This window comes from Oncorhynchus mykiss, chromosome 22 (assembly GCF_013265735.2).
Source record: "Oncorhynchus mykiss isolate Arlee chromosome 22, USDA_OmykA_1.1, whole genome shotgun sequence".
NCBI lineage: Eukaryota > Metazoa > Chordata > Actinopteri > Salmoniformes > Salmonidae > Oncorhynchus > Oncorhynchus mykiss.
Window position 1 is genome coordinate 40,473,046 of NC_048586.1, and position 21,784 is coordinate 40,494,829.

The 21,784-nt window shown below is 41.4% G+C and overlaps 1 protein-coding gene across 1 annotated transcript in view; it reads right to left on the minus strand.

Annotated features, from left to right (window-relative positions):
• LOC110501872 overlaps positions 1-21,729 on the minus strand; it is a 43,178-nt gene extending 21,449 nt beyond the window's left edge. Inside the window, exons 1-6 of the mRNA XM_036959321.1 lie at positions 21,495-21,729; positions 19,469-19,665; positions 19,333-19,354; positions 18,946-19,113; positions 18,179-18,418; positions 16,795-17,037 (exon numbers count right to left, since the gene is read on the minus strand). Of these exons, the coding sequence (XP_036815216.1) occupies positions 16,795-17,037; positions 18,179-18,418; positions 18,946-19,113; positions 19,333-19,354; positions 19,469-19,665; positions 21,495-21,666 (1,042 nt within the window). The 5' untranslated portion in view covers positions 21,667-21,729. The remainder of the gene's footprint in view (positions 1-16,794; positions 17,038-18,178; positions 18,419-18,945; positions 19,114-19,332; positions 19,355-19,468; positions 19,666-21,494) is intronic.
• Positions 21,730-21,784: the final 55 nt, after the last annotated feature.

The window sequence follows — 21,784 nt, forward strand, 5'->3', positions numbered from 1 at the left end:
CCCAGGTTAATTTAAAGTTTAATTCCCAGATATCCTATCCAGGTAGGATTAATCATTATCATTGGTTAATTCAATTTGCTTTTGCAAATTCATTCACGTCCAACTTCCACAGTACTGTCCAGTACTGATGGTTCATTAACGTCTATAAATAGTTTTAAATCGTCTTTGCACAAATTAGAGACTACGTTAGAAAACACCTCCCAACATTTGGGAATGCTAAACCTTCCATGTTTGACGGATGCATAAAAATATGCCCCACCTCCGATAAACTGATATCGCGTCTATATGATGCTTTTCAATCTGTTAGCACACCTTCCACTGATGCCATCAAGGCAAAATGGGAGGAAGAACTAGGGACTGACATCTCGGTGGCAGACTGGGAAGAGAGCTTGGAGTATATCTACACATGCTCCATTAATTCCAGACATCGTCTCATACAATTCAAGGTATTACACAGATTACACTATTCCAAAACTAAACTGCATAGGATATTTCCTGACACATCCCCTACATGTGATAAATGTCAGGCTACGGAGGGTACACTACTCCACTGCTTTGCCCTATGCTCTAGCTTGCATGGTTATTGGAGTGGAATTTTTGGGATCCTCTCTGAAGTTTTGGAGACTTCAATAGATCCAGACCCGCTTCTGATAATCCTGGGAGTAAACGGATTAACCAACCCCCAAAAACAACTAATCTCGTACGGTCTCATCTCAGCAAAAAAACGAATATTGTTGTTTTGGAAGAGGAGGGAAGCGCCCTCTACCAAATTATGGCTCAGTGAATTGGCAAACACTGTACACTTAGAAAGAATTAGATATATTCTGAACAATAAATTATCAACATTTGATCAAATCTGGCAGCCTTTCCTCTCCTACTTGGATGAGTCGGCGCTGTGAATTTGTACTTATTAACGCACTCTCAATTGTAATATTTTAATCTACCTTTGGGCAGCATGTGATGGCCCTGCCACCCGAGCAGTTGGGAGGGGGGGAGGGGGGGGGGGGGGGGGGGGGTTGGGGGAATAAGGGGGGGGGGGGGGGGATAGGGGGGGACATCTTCCCTCTTTCTTTCTACGTGTCCTTGTTTTGTATGTCGTGTTTTGTATTATTTGTTCTGCACCCAGAACTCTGGGTCTTGTTGTTCCTATATGCTCTTTTATGTTTAGATAAGAATTGTATACCTGTCTTGTATACCTATACACCATTCTTGTGTGTGTTTAATAAAAATATTTGAAACAGAAAAAGAATTAAAAAAAAAAAGAAAAAATCGTCTTTGCAGCTCCCAATATATTCCAAAACCAAAACTTTGGAAAATTAGGAAAAACATTTTTCCTTTCAAAATGTTCTACTAATGTGCAAGCTATCAGAGGGGGTAGTCCCCACTCGCTATCAGAGGGGGTAGTCCCCTCTCGCTATCAGAGGGGGTAGTCCCCTCTCGCTATCAGAGGGGGTAGTCCCCACTCGCCCGCTAATTAGTGAACCTCCACCCACAAATGGATTGATCTCTGACCTCAGCAGCGATACCAACCCTAATTATGCCATTAGTGGAAAAGCAGACAACAACGCTTTCCAAAATCAACCATCGGGCGCAGGCCTCGTAAAGGTTCTATCCAGTCTAGCCCTGATGTCTTGCCACCCAAGATTGTCATCTGTCCAATACCGCAGTGCACAGCTGAAGCACGAGCAGGTAATGGGGGACATAAAGGGACAGAGGGAGAGAACCGAGAAACCAATGACAAATGCAGAAAAGGGAAAAATTCTGCTAGCTATGGAACTGCGCTTGAAAACTGAACAATTAAATGTAATTGCAAAAACGTATGACGATGAACAAGCACAAGCAACTCAACAAAATCATCTTCTACAGGAACAAAATCATATGCTACAGCAGGGGTGTCAAAGTCAAATGGACGGAGGGCCAAATAAAAAAATCAGCTACAAGACGAGGGCCGGACTGTTCGAATGTTCATTGAAAAATTTTTAAATGACGCATATAGTCTAGTGAACCTAATTGAACCTACTGAAAACCTAACAAATATATTACAATATGATCAGATAAATAAAGCAATATTTTCTTATGGCTCTGTCAGTAATCTTTAATTTTCAACAGACACAAAAGACAAATTTCCTTTATATAAATATCCCCATAACATGAACATTAAATGAAAGAAACCGGTATTCAAGGCACCATCAGTAGACTATATTTTCTATTTTAGCAAAAGTGGGCTAAATTTACTTCAAAGAAAAAACAATAATAGCAATTTTCTATCATCCACTCAACTGAAATATTTTTAAAATATAATTGGATTGAAATACAAAAAAATAAAGTGCAAAAATCTATTAATCAAAAACAACACTTTGTTTAAGGAGAAGTAACATGCAGTGAAAACAAATATTAAATTTTAACTTTTAAACTGAGTAAAAACTCTAAATATGTGATTGCACAGTAATGTTCACTTGTTTGAGGTTGAGGGTGATACTTGGTGGTGTCCCATCTTTTCCACAAGTTCATCAATGTTCGGGGTAAGGCTCTGAGCTGAAGAAATCCTCAGAATTGAGTGGAGGTGTTCAGCAGTAAGTCGACTTCTGTGTGATGTTTTGTTCAGGTTCATCAAAGAAAACAGTTGTTCACACAGGTATGTGCTGCCAAACATAGACAACGTTTGAGCAGCCTGGATGCGCAGCTGGGGCATTGTGCCGGGGAGGAAACGGGCGAACTCCGCAGCACCCACTGCCGCATATTTTGCCCTCAGTGCATCATTGCATTGGAGGTCAATCAACTCCATTTGGAGGTTTGGTGGTGAGCTTTCCACGTCAACAGCAAATGGGTTACCGAGCAGTTCCAACCTGCTTTTTTGTGCTTCAAAGTCAGCAAATCGGCGTCGAAAGTCAGCGGCAAGCATACCTATTTTATCAGCCAACTGTGTGCTCGGGAACGCACTGGTAGAGAGCTTCTCTTTCATGGTCTGGCAGCTGGGAAAGTGGCTCAAATTTTCTTTCCGCATCTGCGTCTCCCACAGAGTCAGTTTGGTTTTAAATGCCTTCACTGTACTGTACATATCAGAGATGACACGATCCCGACCCTGCAGCTGCAAGTTTATTGCATTCAGATGACTCGTAATGTCACACAGAAAAGCCATTTCACACAGAAACATTTCGTCTCGGAGTTGTGTTGTGTCTTTCCCTTTGCTGTCCAAGAACAGACAAATCTCCTCACGAAGCTCGAAACATCTTTGAAGCACCTTTCCCTGGCTTAGCCATCGCACCTCTGTGTGATAAGGCAAATCACCATGCTCCGTTTCTAACTCCGTCAGAAATGCCTTGAACTGGCGGTGATTCAAACCTTTGGCTCTGATAAAGTTAACTGTGCGCGTGATGATGCTCATTACATGCTCCATTTTCAAGGCTTTACCGCACAACGCTTCCTGGTGTATGATACAATGATAAGCTGTCAGCTCACCTGTCGCGTTTTCCTCTTGCATCTTTTCCCGTATCTTCGCCACCAGTTCGCTCCTGTGTCCACACATCGCAGGTGCTCCGTCGGTTGTCAAACCCACGAGTTTTTCCCAAGGCAGCTCCATCTCATTTACACATCTTGACACCTCTTCATACAAATCATGCCCCGTAGTTGTGCCATGCATAGGACGTAAAGCCAAAAACTCCTCTGTCACGCTTAGGTTGGAGTCCACTCCGCGGATGAAAATTGACAACTGGGCAATGTCAGAAATGTCGGTGCTCTCATCCACAGCCAAGGAATATGCAATAAAATCTTTTCCCTTTTTCACAAGCTGCTCTTTTAGATTGATGGACAACTGGTCTACTCTCTCGGCAATGGTGTTTCTGCTCAGACTCACATTTAAAAAGAGTTGCCTTTTTTCTGGGCAAACTTCGTCACAAACTTTAATCATGCAGTTTTTGATGAAATCCCCCTCCGTAAATGGCCGGGCTGATTTAGCGATCTCTTCTGCCAAAATAAAACTGGCCTTGACAGCAGCCTGGCCTTGTGATTTGGCTTTTTTGAACAGAGCCTGTCGAGATTTGAGGCCTCGTTTTAATTCCTCTGCCTTTTGTAGCCTTTGTTCCATGTCCATATTCTTGTTTTTGTCCGCGTGTTTCGTTTCATAATGTCGTCTCAGATTATACTCTTTCAGTACCGCCACACTTTCTCCACACAGAAGACACACAGGTTTTCCAGCTACCTTCGTGAACATATACTCCGACTCCCACCTTGTTTGAAACCCCCGGTTCTCAGTATCCACCTTCCGTTTTGCCATTTTTGATGGGTATCTGAAAGTTAATTTTACTGTGATGCTGACGACTGCTGTGCCAATAAATATTGAAATGAAGCAGCCTACTGCTCGGTGCGTCACCTTTGCATTGTGGGAAATGTAGTATTGGTGCGTGTAAAAGATCTGCGGGCTGCCGGCTTGCTGCGGGCCGGTTCTAATAATAAATCAAGATCATCCCAGGGGCCGTAAAAAACCTTCTTGCGGGCCGGATGTGGCCCGCGGGCCTTGACTCTGACATATGTGTGCTACAGGAACAACTCAATTTAGCCAAAACTAAATACGATGACGTTCACGCCAAACTAGATAAATCTGAAGAGTTATCTACAAACAGGAGCGCTCAGCTTGATAACATGCATGCAGTTTTGTTGAACGTTACTCAAAGTAACACGGTTCTACTCAAAAAGCTGCGACCAAAGACGATCAGTTAATGAACACAATGACAAAGTTGGATGACAAATCAGCAGAACTCATTGAAGTCGCTGACCAAATGAATGATGAGGGAACTCAGGTGATGAAGATGGAAATATTGATTTCTAAGCAAGCGGAGGAAATCTCATCACTGAATCTCTCGCTCCGTGCTCAAGACCTCTATCTGCAAACCATGACAGATAAGTTTGAGGCCGAAAGGAGCAAGTGTGACACTCACGTGTCCAAAATCAGTACTCTAAGCGCTCAAGTGGACACTGCAATGCAGCAGAATACCACCCTTAGGTACCATCTGGAGGAAGTCCAGAATGGTCATGCTCTACAGCGTGACTACCAATCCAAGCAACCGGAGCCCTGTACTCACAGGAGTAAAGACGATAGGTTTCAGACCTTGCCTCCTTCATGTGTTCCTCAGTCTCCTCCTATTGGCTATTCTGCACTGAGTAATATTGCGCCTCTTGGCCAACAACAAGGTTTGGCTTCTCCTCTTGGCCTTTCGGCCCCAATCTCTCCACAGGATGAAGCCAACCCTCTCCGCCCGCTTGGAGCGGAATAACTTGACAAACTCATCAATTTCCCCACCTTTGACCCCGTTCCAGGTCAGCCAAACGATACTGAGACATTCCTAGCTGACATAGAGGACGCGTTGGACGGCTACCCGAACGCTACGGTTTCTGACAGGGTTTACCTGTTGAAGCGAACATCGAATAGACACGTGACAATGTTCATTTGCCTACAACAGCAACACGTGCTAAATGACAACGCTAAACTTGCCACAGCTTTGAAATTAGAATTCAGTGGTTCTGCGACTTGCAAACACGATAGCTCACTGGCTAACACCGTCAAACAAGCTCGGAACGAAAACCCACAAGCTTACTATCATAGGCTCCGTTCAGCTTACTTTGACCTACTCACTGAAACAAGCATGGAAGACCTGTTACTTTTTAAACAAATGTTCCTGTTGAACATGTATCCTACCTTCATTACCTACTTGGGCCCTGCCGCCCACGTTGGCTTGCCTATCTTACAACTCAGAGAGCTTGCAAGCACAACTTTTGAGGCATCAAAAGTTCACAACGCTAAGAGCCCTGACCACTCGGTTTTGAAGTTTGACCAGGAGCACTCCCTCCAGTTAGAGGGTGCATTATCAGGTATTGGAGCGTTAAGAGATGACGCACAACAACAGTTTCCACCACAAAACCATGATTACAATAACCTCCGCGGTCGAAATAACTGTAAATTACGTCGCCATCAGCATGACTACCGCCACAATCGACCTGTTCGCTACGTTCCTGCACCCAACCCCCAAAAAGTGTCAGAGCACAAGGGTAACAAAGGGTTGAAGGACGATCAAAACGTAGACCAATGTTCTCCAGAAGTTCCACTACGGGAAGAACTAAAGAGAGAACGATTTGAGAAAAGGGTAAAAGATAAGTCACAAGAACTAGACGGGGAACTACCGGACACCAGGTCCGCAGGAATTAACACCCATAGCAAGGACGTTAAAGTTCAAATTTCTCCCGACCCTATCCAGAGCCCGCTTGATCAAGAAACAAGCCCCCGGGCTTTATCTATAGACTCTGATACAAAGGTTGCGAAGAAAAAGGTAAAACGTTTCGTTAAAGCCAAGCCCACTCAAAATCGGAAAAGTCAATCTGCTTCCACCTTGAACAGAAATGGCACATCACGTCGTTGCGAACGACCACTCCACTTTGTGGGGAATATGTCCACTAACCACGAATCTAAACGGCCATACCTGGAAACTTGTCATGCGCTAATTGATTTGGGTGTGACAATATCACTCATCTCTCAAACATTGTTTGATGATCTCAAAAAGGCTTTGAAGCCAACTAAACGTTGGTTAAAAGTGGAACGATGCGACACTACACTTCGAGGGGTCACTCAGACTACCTCGTCTCTCACATTGAGAGTCATGCTGAAACTACACTTCAATGACGTATCGCTCGTCCACCCTGTGTATGTTACCAGCCTCGAAACTGTAACCCTGCTACTTGGAGCAGACTTGATGGATCGGTTACTTCCATTGATGGATTGGAAAACCAACCAGGTATGGTCACAGGCCACCGTGCCTCCTCCACTGACCACACTGGCTTCCCCTAACGCTAGCTGCAAAGCAGTCATTCACGAGGGGTACCTGTCGAAAGCACCCCTTGGGAAAAAGATGTTTAAAAACCTCTTGGGGCAGAATTCTATCCAAGGAGATATTACGATATCTCGACACATTCCATCAGCCAACTTGATTGACCATTCTTTTTATGATTTCGAGCCAGCTGTCTCTGTGAATAAGCAACTTCCCTCCTCCTTGCAGTCGTGCAATACGGTAGTTGAGATTAACTCCTCTTGCCCTTCGGACACTTCCGCAAGCACTGTGGCTGTCTCAGCAAGAAAAACATTGATGCGCAGAGTATACTCTGCTTCCGATGACACACCTTCCGCTTTGTTGGGGACTGTCACCCCTTACAATGTCACTAATGGCGTCAGTCCAGCAACTGACCTGATGACTCCCACTAGTGAAACACTTTGCGATATCACAGACCGATATCCTTGTCTCAGTTCGCAGGTTCTGAAGAGGTTGCCACACGCGGACGCGATAGTGACTGACATGCCTCTACAGCCACTAAGCGTTTTGAAGCACAAACACCAGGAGAATTGTTTGAATGGTTACAGCCATTCTCATAACAACGCGGTCGCTGACAACTCGTACATAGGGTCCGACCTTTTCGTTTGCGCCTCAGACACCAACACCACCCGCTGGTGGAGGGGTCCCGAGACACAAAGGGGGGGCATAGTAGCCCAGACCCATGACGAGCCTCATCGAGGCCGGTGGGGGGGTAGAGACTACGGACAACACCGTACGAGGCCGCCAGAGCATAAATTAAATCTAGTTGTAAGTAAACTCCCCAATGAGAACAGTGAGGACAGACAGGCCCCTAGACGGGGATTATCTTAGAACACATCTAAGATAGTACTGAGGTGTATCACACTGATCGTAAAGGAAGTCCAGTGGACTTGTCCACCTCCAAAACAAATGGCAACAATAATCATTCCTTGCCATGTGTAGGTTCAACTACAATACAACTAGTAAAATGCTCTAATCATGTGTTCCGGTAGTATAATATTTCAGAATAAATCGGTAGGATAACTGGTCCCTTCGAGCACCAGTACCAATACCATCGACAGTCAGTCTAGCTACAATCAGTAAGAAGGTTAGAGACCTAACCAATCAAATTACCCTTGACAATAGCGACATAGGAGTCACTCAGAGTGCAACACGTGGAAGGGAATCTTCAGTGCACTATTTCAATGGTTAACACACGTCACTAATAAATAGAATCCTTCATTCAGGAGGAAAATTATTAGAATCATTAACCACGATCACACCGCGTACGACTGGCACACTACTTAAAGAGTACTTCCGTCATGAGGTTAGCTCCTCCGTGGATAACATAGCTATGAAATAGACTTCATACCCATCACCACTACAATAGTGGAAGACACAGTGACTTGAAGTAAAAACTACTACAGACTCCCTCGACACCAATTCTGACTGACCTCCAGGCATTGACTTGAAAATTACCTGACTACGTCAGACTCATTCTGAACAAGTTGTAATCTGCCAGGATACTTGGTTTTCTTCCCTTGACATGCACGCTTGTGTAAGCATAAACACACATGGACAACGGAACATCCAATTAGGATTTATGCTAGGATCACTTAAGGGTCCAAGCAAAATACCAGCCTTAGTAAAGTTGAACATTTACTGCTAGGTCTTTTCATCCCAGAAGTCCATAGGTCATCCATGTAGACTGCCAAAACTAGTGCCTTACAGCTGTAAACTTATGATATAGTTATCAACTTAGGATAGTTCCTAAGCAACACACCAAGTAGGAAAACCCTAGATATGGCGATAGAGACAATGCCATGATAGTCATTTTGCCAGAACATTGGACGTATATAGAATACAGTCCAATTAGATAATTTTTTTTGTGTGAGAACTATATTTGGTAAATCTTTTGTTTATGCTTTCATTCCTTTTCGGTTCAGTTCTTTTGACACTTAGGAAGTGATAGAGCCATAAACAAAGTCCCCATACAACCATCACTTAGTGCCACAACGCCGCTCATTGGAGAATGAATGTAATTATCTATACAGTGCCTTGCGAAAGTATTCGGCCCCCTTGAACTTTGCGAGCTTTTGCCACATTTCAGGCTTCAAACATAAAGATATAAAACTGTATTTTTTTGTGAAGAATCAACAACAAGTGGGACACAATCATGAAGTGGAACGACATTTATTGGATATTTCAAACTTTTTTAACAAATCAAAAACTGAAAAATTGGGCGTGCAAAATTATTCAGCCCCTTTACTTTCAGCGCAGCAAACTCTCTCCAGAAGTTCAGTGAGGATCTCTGAATGATCCAATGTTGACCTAAATGACTAATGATGATAAATACAATCCACCTGTGTGTAATCAAGTCTCCGTATAAATGCACCTGCACTGTGATAGTCTCAGAGGTCCGTTAAAAGCGCAGAAAGCATCATGAAGAACAAGGAACACACCAGGCAGGTCCAAGATACTGTTGTGAAGAAGTTTAAAACCAGATTTGGATTCAAAAAGATTTCCCAAGCTTTAAACATCCCAAGGAGCACTGTGCAAGCGATAATATTGAAATGGAAGGAGTATCAGACCACTGCAAATCTACCAAGACCTGGCCGTCCCTCTAAACTTTCAGCTCATACAAGGAGAAGAATGATCAGAGATGCAGCCAAGAGGCCCATGATCACTCTGGATGAACTGCAGAGATATACAGCTGAGGTGGGAGACTCTGTCCATAGGACAACAATCAGTCGTATATTGCACAAATCTGGCCTTTATGGAAGAGTGGCAAGAAGAAAGCCATTTCTTAAAGATATCCATAAAAAGTGTTGTTTAAAGTTTGCCACGAGCCACCTGGGAGACACACCAAACATGTGGAAGAAGGTGCTCTGGTCAGATGAAACCAAAATTGAACTTTTTGGCAACAATGCAAAACGTTATGTTTGGCGTAAAAGCAACACACCATCCCCACTGTCAAACATGGTGGTGGCAGCATCATGGTTTGGGCCTGCTTTTCTTCAGCAGGGACATGGAAGATGGTTAAAATTGATGGGAAGATGGATGGAGCCAAATACAGGACCATTCTGGAAGAAAACCTGATGGAGTCTGCAAAAGACCTGAGACTGGGACGGAGATTTGTCTTCCAACAAGACAATGATCCAAAACATAAAGCAAAATCTACAATGGAATGGTTAAAAAATAAACATATCCAGGTGTTAGAATGGCCAAGTCAAAGTCCAGACCTGAATCCAATCGAGAATCTGTGGAAAGAACTGAAAACTGCTGTTCACAAATGCTCTCCATCCAACCTCACTGAGCTCGAGCTGTTTTGCAAGGAGGAATGGGAATACATTTCAGTCTCTCGATGTGCAAAACTGATAGAGACATACCCCAAGCGACTTACAGCTGTAATCGCAGCAAAAAGTGGCACTACAAAGTATTAACTTAAGGGGGCTGAATAATTTTGCACGCCCAATTTTTCAGTTTTTGATTTATTAAAAAAGTTTGAAATATCCAATAAATGTCGTTCCACTTCATGATTGTGTCCCACTTGTTGTTGATTCTTCACAAAAAAATACAGTTTTATATCTTTATGTTTGAAGCCTGAAATGTGGCAAAAGGTCGCAAAGTTCAAGGGGGCCGAATACTTTCGCAAGGCACTGTATTTCATGAGTGTGTGTGCGTGCGTTGTTAACATCTGCCTAAATTACTGCCCAGATCTTCCAGTCTGGACAACGACCAGACTACGGGTCCGGAACGGTGACCCCAAATCCAGACACCCACGGCCCATCCTTGCCCCTTCATCAGAGAGCCTACCAAGGTAAACCACCAGAGGGGGGGGGGGACCGCAACGGCGATCGCCAACCAGGACATCCCCTGGCCCTCCCGGGGGTACTTTGCAGCTTCCAGGTAACCTACCAAGGTACATCACTAGAAGGGACCGCAACGGCGATCACCGACCGGACATCCACTGCCATCCTTGTGGTGGACTGCTCCGCTTTCAGAGAAGCCTACCAAGTTCAACCACCAGAGGTGACTGCAACGATGATCTACAAACAGGACATCACGTGTTCATGATTTTATGTTGATTTGTAACTTGCAGGACAAACAAGATCCAAACCACCAGGGGGGTATGTCATGATGTTGCACACTTTGAGTACAGCGAGCACCATCCCCCGCTCTCTGCTTCTACAACCAGACTGCTGTGGGCAGGGTGAGGTCGTAAATTCCTAAGGAAGACGCTGCCTCATGGACACAGTTATAGGGAGTCGTTTTTCATGGAGACAAAGGAAATCCTTCCACCTCACAGAACTTGAGGTACAAACAAATTTCATGTTCCAGAGAAAGTGTAAAAGATCGGTGAAGACGGTGTGGCCACATTACCATACCGCTGTTTATATAATAGCCTCAGATATGAGGTTTACATCTAATTGTTGTATAAGATGATCGGTGAAGACGGTGTGGCCACATTACTATACCGCTGTTTATATAATCAGATATGAGGTTTACATCTAATGGTTGTATAAGATGAATGAGTGAGGATGATACTGTTTGTATAATGGTGTAATATGATTGTGGACTGTTTAATGAAGAAAAATACAATTCCCTTTTGATTTGAACTAAATCAGAAGATCGCCCCTGAGCCCAGTTAGGGCCAGACATCCTGAGACAGCCCTCTTCTGCCATTCTGAATAAAACCCCACTTTGAGAAATTATCAGTAGACCATGTTTTTCTCCATTAGGAGGGGGACTAAAGATTGCAGACCATTGCTGAATCTTTCAACCATACCACGTGGTTAAACTCTTAGACTATCGATACCGACAGAATGAGAACAAGTCTTTGATACTAATTACTAGTCTGCAGCCAGGAATTCGGCATCATTGAACGCGAAGAACGACAACCGCCGAAACATCCATCTATAATGAATGTCACTCTGAACAATCCCCTCTAACCACAACCGAGAGACAGAGGGAGAGAGACGGACAATCCTACAAAAGAAAGACTTTTCACCAGCGATCAAGACGACACACTGAGCGTAAATATATATATTGAGTGCAATTGTTCCTGACTGAGTGAGCGTTCATGTGTAAGGATTAGCATTTAAATTTTTATAATTATTAACTCTGTAGTGACTTCTTAGTCGACTACCCCATTGCCCCTTTGTCTAACAAGCTGCCATGCCTGCCGGTTCAGCCCACTAGGGCACATTCTATCATTTCATGTAACCATATTTACTGTTTGTTTATGCATTTCTGTGAATTACTTAGTTAGTAATAAATAAATGATTTAAGCCAATTGACGTATGGACGACTCATAGTGAAGACTGGATTTGTGCAGATAACCAACAATTTACAACGTTTGGAATGAGACTAACGTGAGGTAAAATAAATAAATCATTAATCAGAAGACTATTGATCAGATATGAAAATATCTGAAAGGTTATATTGGGAAATTATAACTTTGTAATCTGAATACTTTCCTTGGTGCCCCTATTTCCTAGTTAATTACAGTTACACGATTAATTACTTTGATCGCGTTATACTAATTACAGGGAATCTTTGATAAAACTATGTCTTCAATTTAATGATAGTAAAGACACGACAGTGGCCACCCTTTCCCTTGATGACAGCTTTGCATACTCTTGGCATTCTCTCAACCAGCCTAACCTGGAAGGCTTTTCCAACAGTCTTTAAGGAGTTCGCACATGTACTGAGAACTTGTTGGCTGCTTTTCCTTCACTCTGCGGTCCAACTCATCTCAAACCATCTCAATTCAGTTGAGGTCGGGTGATTGTGGAAGCCAGGTCATCTGAAGTAGCACATCACTCTACTTATTGGTCAAATGGCCCTTACACAGCCTGGAGGTGTTATGTCATTGTCTCGATGAAAAACAAATGATAGTCCCACTAAGCGCAAACCAGATGGGATGGCGTATCGCTGCAGAATGCTGTGGTAGCCATGCTGGTTAAGTGTGCCTTGAATTCAAAATAAATCATGAGTGTCACCAGCGAAGCCCCCCCACACCACCACCTCCATGCTTCACTTTGGAAACAACACATGCGGAGATCATTCGTTCACCTACTCTGCACAAAGACACAGCCAAATTTGGACTCCTCAGACCAAAGGACAAATTTCCACCGGTCTAATGTCCATTGCTTGTGTTTCTTGGCCCAAGCAAGTCTCTTCTTCTAATTGGTGTCCTTGCAGCAATTCGGCCATGAAGGCCTGATTCACACGGTCTCCTCTAAACAATTGATGTTTAGATGTGTCTGTTACTTGAACTCTGAAGCATTTATTTGGGCGGCAATGTCTGAAGCCGGTAACTCTAATGAACTTCTCATCTGCAATAGAGGTAACTCTGGGTCTTCCTTTCCTGTGGGTGTCCTCATGAGAGACAGTTTCATCGTAGCGCTTGATGGTTTTTGCGACTGCAATTGAAGAAACTTTCAAAGTTCTTGAAATTTTGCAGATTGACTAACCTTCGTGTCTGAAAGTAATGATGGACTGTCATTTGTCTTTGCTTATTTGAGCTGTACATGCCATAATATGGACTTTATCTTTTACCAAATAGGGCTATCTTCTGTATACCACCCTTACCTTGTCACAACACGACTCAAACACATTAAGAGTGAAAGAAATTTCACAAATTAACAAGGCACATCTCTTAATTGAAATGCATTCCAGGTGACTACCTCATGAAGCTGGTTGAGAGAATGCCAAGATAGTGCAAAGCTGTCATCAAGGCAAAGGGTGGCTACTTTGAAGAATCTCAACTATAAAATATGTTTTGATTTGTTTAACACTTTTTTGGTTACTACATGATTTCATACAGTTGAAGTCGGAAGCTTACATTCACTTAGGTTGGAGTCATGAAAACTCCAACAATTGTTTACAGACAGATTATTTCACTTATAATTCACTGTATCAAAATTCCAGTGGGTCAGAAGTTTACATACACTAAGTTGACTGTGCCTTTTAACAGCTTGGAAAATTCCAGAAAATGATGTCATGGCTTTAGAAACTTCTGATAGGCTAATTGACATCATTTGAGTCAATTTGAGGTGTACCTGTGGATGTATTTCAAGGCCTACCTTCAAACTCAATGCCAGAGCTTGACATCATGGGAAATTCAAAAGAAATCAGCCAAGACCTCAGAAAAAAAATTGTACACCTCCACAAGTCTGGTTCATCCCTGGGAGCAATTTCCAAACGCCTGACGGTACCACGTTCATCTGTACAAACAATAGTACGCAAGTATCAACACCATGGGACCACGTCATACTGCTCAGGAAGGAGACACGTTCTGTATCCTAGAGATGAACGTACTTTGGTGCGAAAAGTGTAAATCAATCCCAGAACAACAGCAAAGGACCTTGTGAAGATGCTGGAGGAAACAGGTACAAAAGTATCTATATCCACAGTAAAATGAGTCATATATCGACATAACTTGAAAGGCCGCTCAGCAAGGAAGAAGCCACTGCTCCAAAACCGCCATAAAAAAAACAGACTATGGTTTGCAACTGCACATGGATGGGGGGGGGGGGACAAATATCGTACTTTTTGGAGAAAGGTCTGATTAAACAAAAATAGAACTGTTTGGCCATAATGACCATCATTATGTTAGGAGGAAAAAGGGGGAGGCTTGCAAGCTGAAGAACACCATCCCAACCATGAAGCACGTGGGTGGCAGCATCATGTTGTGGGGGCTGGTGCATTTCACATAATAGATGGCATCATGAGGTAGAGAAATTATGTGGATATATTGAAGCAACATCTCAAGACATCAGTCAGGAAGTTAAAGCTTGGTCGCAAATGGGTCTTCCAAATGGACAATGACCCCAAGCATACTTTCAAAGTTGTGGCAAAATGGCTTAAGGACAACAAAGTCAAGGTGTTGGCAGTGGCCATCACAAAGCCCTGACCTCAATCATATAGAAAATGTGTGGGCATAACTGTAAAAGCGTGTGCGAGCAAGGAGGCCTACAAAACCTGACTCAGTTACACCAGCTCTGTCAGGAGAAATGGGACAAAATTCACCCAACTTATTGTGGGAAGCTTGTGGAAGGCAAACCAAAACGTTTGACCCAAGTTAAACAATTTAAAGGCAATGCTACCAAATAATAATTGAGTATGTAAACTTCTGACCCACTGGGAATGTGATGAAAGAAATAAAAGCTGAAATTAATGTATGTACTATTACTCTAACATTTCACATTCTAAAATAAAGTGGTGATCCTAACTGACCTAAGACAGGGAATTTTTACTTGCATTAAATATCAGGAATTGTGAATAACTGAGTTTAAATGTATTTGGCTAAGGTGTATGTAAACTTCCGACATCAACTGTATGTGTTATTTCATAGCTCTGACGTCTTCACTATTATTCTACATTGTAGAAAATAGTAAAAATAAAGAAAAACCCTGGAAAGAGTAGGTGTGTTCAAACGTTTGACTGGTATTCTATTTGTTTTGAGCAAAATTGTGTTTTTTTAAGACAACTTCCATCTTCAAGGAGTAGGTCTGATGGTCAGATGTCATGTCATCAGTCTCCCTCCTCGCTTGAGGAACAATAGTAGTAGTAGCTGTTTTTTTATTTTATTTTGTTACTCTTGTGAATTCAATGATTTTTACTAGATTACTTGTAGTTTTTCATGTTGTCTGTCTGTAATTTTTTGTAATGACTTGGTGCTGCCTATCTTGGCCAGGACGCTCTTGAAAAAGAGATTTTAATCTCAATGAGCCCTTCCTGGTTAAATAAAATAAATAAAATAGGAGCAATAGAGAACAGAAGAAAGTCCTCCTCCCTCACTTGTGCCATTTCATGTCATACTGTGACCACCTAGCGGGACAACTTCCGGTGAAACTGGAGGGCAAGCAGTTCAAATAAATAATCATAAAAATTATGGATATTAAACATTTAGGTGCATACACGTGTCTTATATCGGTTGAAAGCTTAAATTCTTGTTAATCTAACTGCACGGCGCAATTTACAGTAGTCATTACAGCAAAATCATGCCATGCGATTGTTTGAGGACGGCGCCCCACATCAAAATATTTTTCCACCGGCACAGGTTTCATTAATTCACAAATAGCGATTTAAATATTCACTTACTTTTTGAAAATCTTCCTCCTATTTGTCATCCAAAGGTTCCCAGCTATAACATGTGGTGTCATTTTGTTAGATAAAATCCTTCTTTATATCCTAAAAGGTCTGTTTAGTTGGCGTCATCGATCTGAGTAATCCACTTGTTCAACGTGCAGAGAAAGGAATCCGAAAATATACCGCTAAACTTTGTTTCAACAACAGCAGGTGCTTCTTGTCTTCATCGCGGGCCCAAACACAAATTTCCCTCTACTAAAACTCATATTCCTTATTCGTTTTGGAAGTTACAAGCCTGAAACCTTGAACATAGATGGCTGACACCCTGTGGATGCCATAGGAATTGCATCCTGGGAGCTAGAATTCAGTATGCCCCTATACTTTCCATTGTAAGAGCATGGGCTCTCAACAAAAAAAAATTCTGGTTGGTTTTTCTTTGGATTTTCTCCTACCATATCTATTGTGTTATAGTCTCCTATATTATTTGAACATTTCTACAAACGTCAAAGTATTTTATTTCCAATGGTACCAATTGTATGCATATCTTAGCTTCTGGGCCTAAGCAACAGGCAGTTTACTCTGGGCACGTCAGTCAGGCGGAAATTGAGAAAAAAAAGGAGCCCTTTAAGTAAATCAGGTGTTTACATTAGGTGAAAATGAGACTGGAGGAGGTCTTGAACACTATATTGTATTTCCATGGTCATCAATTGTAACTGTTTGGAAATACCAGGATAGCACATGGAGGTCATGCATTACGCTTTGAAATGCACAATATACAATGTGCATGTACAACTATTGATGCAACTGTAGGCCTACACACAACATCATTTCTAGAGCATAATGTCATTGAAAAGGGCCCTACCATGACAGTCTTCAAAGGTGATGACCATGCTCTTGCCATGTGTAACCCAAATCTGGGACCTGATAGCCCCTCCTTTGCTCCTCCTGCTGGAGAAGTAGAGATTCAGGGCCTCCTCCACCTCTCCTTTGAATTGGTTCATGTCCCCCTGGACAAGGACAGAGTCTGTCAGCTCTAAACGGCACACCTTAATCTCCATGCCCTGGAACTTCTTTGACAAGCATTTCCTGAGGAAGGACTTGATGTCTGCGGAACATGGATAGTTAGATTGATAGTTAGATTAGTGTTGTATTTCGCTGTTTGGTCATGCAACTTAATTGAATGGTGTAATAGTGATATGATGTAATAGTGATATGGTGTAATAGTGATATGATGTAATAGTGATATAATGTAATAGTGATATGGTGTAATAGTGGTGTAATAGTGATATGGTGTAATAGTGATATGGTGTAATAGTGGTGTAATAGTGATATGATGTAATAGTGATATGGTGTAATAGTGATATGGTGTAATAGTGATATGGTGTAATAGTGATATGGTGTAATAGTGATATGATGTAATAGTGATATGATGTAATAGTGATATGGTGTAATAGTGGTGTAATAGTGATATAGTGTAATAGTGATATGGTGTAATAGTGATATGGTGTAATAGTGGTGTAATAGTGATATGGTGTAATAGTGATATGGTGTAATAGTGGTGTAATAGTGGTGTAATAGTGATATGGTGTAATAGTGATATGGTGTAATAGTGATATAATGTAATAGTGATATGGTGTAATAGTGGTGTAATAGTGATATGGTGTAATAGTGATATGGTGTAATAGTGGTGTAATAGTGATATGGTGTAATAGTGATATGGTGTAATAGTGATATGGTGTAATAGTGATATGGTGTAATAGTGATATGATGTAATAGTGATATGGTGTAATAGTGATATGGTGTAATAGTGATACGGTGTAATAGTGATATGGTGTAATAGTGATATGGTGTAATAGTGGTGTAATAGTGATATGGTGTAATAGTGATATGGTGTAATAGTGATATGGTGTAATAGTGATATGGTGTAATAGTGATATGGTGTAATAGTGATATGGTGTAATAGTGATATGATGTAATAGTGATATGGTGTAATAGTGATATGGTGTAATAGTGATACGGTGTAATAGTGATATGGTGTAATAGTGATATGGTGTAATAGTGGTGTAATAGTGGTGTAATAGTGATATGGTGTAATAGTGATATGGTGTAATAGTGGTGTAATAGTGATATGGTGTAATAGTGATATGGTGTAATAGTGATATGGTGTAATAGTGATATGGTGTAATAGTGATATGATGTAATAGTGATATGGTGTATACATATTTATGATGTATCTGTGGACCTACCAATGTCCTGTTTGAAGGTGACCACTACTCTTTCTCCATCGTCAAGGGTCTCCCAGACATGTTCAGCCCCTTGGCTGCAGCTGCCGATGTATAGAGAGACAATGTCGCACTTGCAGGTCTCGTTGAACCCAGTCAGGATGAAGCGTCTTTTGTCCAGTTTCCCTTCAACAGCTGTCTCATTGTACACCTCCACAGAAATGCCATACTGATGCTCCTTCTTGGCAAGGACTTTCTCTGCATCTGACAGAAGGTAGTAGGAACAGTATTTATTGGTGGGCATGAATGATCAAGCAGAATCAAGAAATTCACTCATGTAAATGTTCACTTGATGATATAAGTAGATGACACGTCACAATGTGATCACGTCACAATGTCATCACATGTCACAGTGTCACAATGTCAATGTCATCACATGTAACAAGGTAAATTATCTGAGATACAAAGACTCACAGGAAAAAAATCAACATATACTTGTTTCAAATAGCAGCCATTGTGTTCTAGTGACCGAGAAGGAATCATTTCCTTATGAGCCCTATTCCCAGCTGAGATGACTAATGGTATTTTACAGTCAAAGGAACGTAACCTCTGAATGATACACAAGTGTCATAGTTGATCTAATTAGTGCTTATCCTGACAGGTACAAAGTTGAACTGTCCACTGAAAGCAATACAAGTTAACAACTCCCACATACAGTAAATCCACAATATAATATCCATTTGAAGAAAGAACATTTGAATTAGATGAGTCTATGGGAAAACACTCCTTACCTGACTGACAGGACAGTTTAAGGACCCATCTATTCTTTCCATGTCTTGTAATGCTGACCTCTCCTTCCTCTGAGGCAAACTGCTCAAAATACAAGTTAAGGACCTCCTTTTCACATTCCTTGGTTGTTCTGACAAGTAGTAATTTTATGTCATTTTCCGTCACTGAATCTGAATAATAAACAGACACACAGAATGAACATTACTGTGATTTCCCTATTGATTTAATATCTTATTAAAGTGTCAATATTTAACCTTTAGATTTTATGCTAGTTTATTTTGTCACATAAACTGAAATTAGAAAAACGATTAGAGTTTTAGCAACCAGGAAATTGCGGAGCGAATTCTGCATAGTGCAACTTTAAGTATATTTATGAATATGAGTCTTACCCGCTAGACTCTCTGATACTGGCTGATACATCACAGACAAAGACAGAGAGAAAACACATTAGTAGGTCTAAATGCTGTAATGCTGTATATTGCCAACTCTAACTTGATACAATATAAGCAACACATAAAGAATTACCTTCTCTTCAACTTTAGGTGAAGACTTTCCTAGAGAAGTCAGTTTGTCTTTTGTAGGGCGAGGGAAGACTGGTGGTTTAACTTTCTTCACTTCTGTTTCACAGCCATCTTCCTTCAGTTTCACTCGAAGCTCAACCACCCCAAAAGGGATTTTGAAATCAATTTTATGGCATTTTCTATCCAACACTTTCTGCAGAGCTGAGGAGGAATTGACAGACCATCATTACATACTTATCTTACAAAGACTTATGTGGCTCCTAAGACACAGGTTACATTACTGAACTAAATTAATTTGGTATTTGGAGCTCTATACCCACTGGGTACATATGTCAATTCAACGTCTATTTCACGTTGGTTCAACGTAACACCACTGAAATGACGTGGAAACAACATGGATTCAACCAGTGTGTGCCCAGTGGGATAGTTCGTAACACCATTATCACCATTCAGCACAGCCTACTCACAAGGCTCAGTGTTACAGTGGGGCAAAAAAGTATTTAGTCAGCCACCAATTGTGCAATTGTGCAAGATGATAGAGGCCTGTAATTTTCATCATAGGTACACTTCAACTATGACAGACAAAATGAGAAAAAAAATCAAGAAAATCACATTGTAGGATTTTTTATGTAGTAACCCTAGATTTGTGTCGGGACTATATCTTGTGGAAGGAAGAAATAGTATGAATAAATTCATCCAAATAAAGTTTTTAATTTAAATAAGTCAAAAAAATGTTTTACCTTTATTTAACTAGGCAAGTCAGTTAAGAACAAATTCTTATTTTCAATGACAGCCTAGGAACAGTGCCTGTTCAGGAACTGCCTGTTCAGGGGCAGAACGACAGACCTTGTCAGCTCGGGGATTTGAACTTGCAACCTTCCGGTTCCTAGTCCAACACTCTAACCACTAGGCTACCCTGCCACCCCAATCATTATTTCAATATGTTGGTAACCCGTAAAAGTGTTACTGTCCTCGAAAATGGTGTTTGGAGAATATATTGGCAGCCCTCGATTTCGTCTCGGGCCTAACAACACCCGTGCGAATATATCCTCCAAACACCGGCTTCTCAGGCATTATACCTTAAATACCATGTTAAGGGTTGTTCTTAAGCACGACGCAACTCGGAGTGCTTGGATATAGCCCTTAGCCGGGGTATATTGACCATATACCACAAACCCCGGACGTGCCTTATTGCTTTTATAAACTGGTTACAAACATAATTAGAACATAAAAATATTTGTTTTGTCATACCCCTGGTATATGGTCTCATACAGGGGTGTAAAGAACTTAAGTAAAAATACTTTAAGGTACTACTTAAGTTGTTTTTTGAGGTATCTGTATTTTCCTTCACTATTTCTATTTTTGACAACTTTTACTTCACTACATTCCTAATGAAAATAATGTACTTTTTACTCCATACATTTTGCCTGACACTCAAAAGTAGTCGTTACATTATGAATGCTTAGCAGGACAGAACAATTATCCAATTCACACTTGTCAAGAGAACAACCCTGGCCATCCCTACTGCCTCTGATCTGACGAACTCACTAAACACGTGCTTCGTTTGTAAATTATGTCTGAGTGTTGGAGCGTGCCCCTAATCTATCCCTACATTTTAAAAATAAGAAAATGGTGCGTCTGGTTTTCTTAATATAAGGACATTGAAATAATTGATCATTTTACTTTTGTACTTAATTATAAACTGGGTGGTTCGAGCACTGAATGCTGATTGGCTGAAAGCCGCGGTATATCAGACCATATACCCCGGATATGACAAAACATTTATTTTTTACTCTTATTTTAAGTTGGTAACCAATTTATAATAGCAATAAGGCACCTCGGGGGTTTGTGATATATGGCCAATATACCACAGCACAGCGCGTTGCGTCGTGTTTAAGAGCAGCCCTTAGCCGTGGTATATTGGACATTTACCACAACTCCTCGAGCCTTATTGCTTAAATATACCTTTATGGATGTGTCTTTATTCATAGGCCTAAATATTTTGTATTAAGACAAATTGAAATAATTACCTGCATCTTCATGGTAAACGAGCAAAGCCTTCCTCTTGTCCCCAGGATAATCTTGAATTTGTAATGTTTCTCCTCCGGACTTTCTTTTGTTTTTGAAGTGCAAATCCAATTTGGGTCTGATTTTGTCTATGTCGTCTGGCAGACCCTCCAATACCAGCGTTTTTTCAGTCATTATGTTCAGACAGTTGTCTCCCTGTCCTACTTCGATTGAAGCAGCATATTTGTATGTGTCAATTCTTTCAGCAACTTCGATTTCCTGTTGTATAACACATATTTTGTTTCCGGTTATT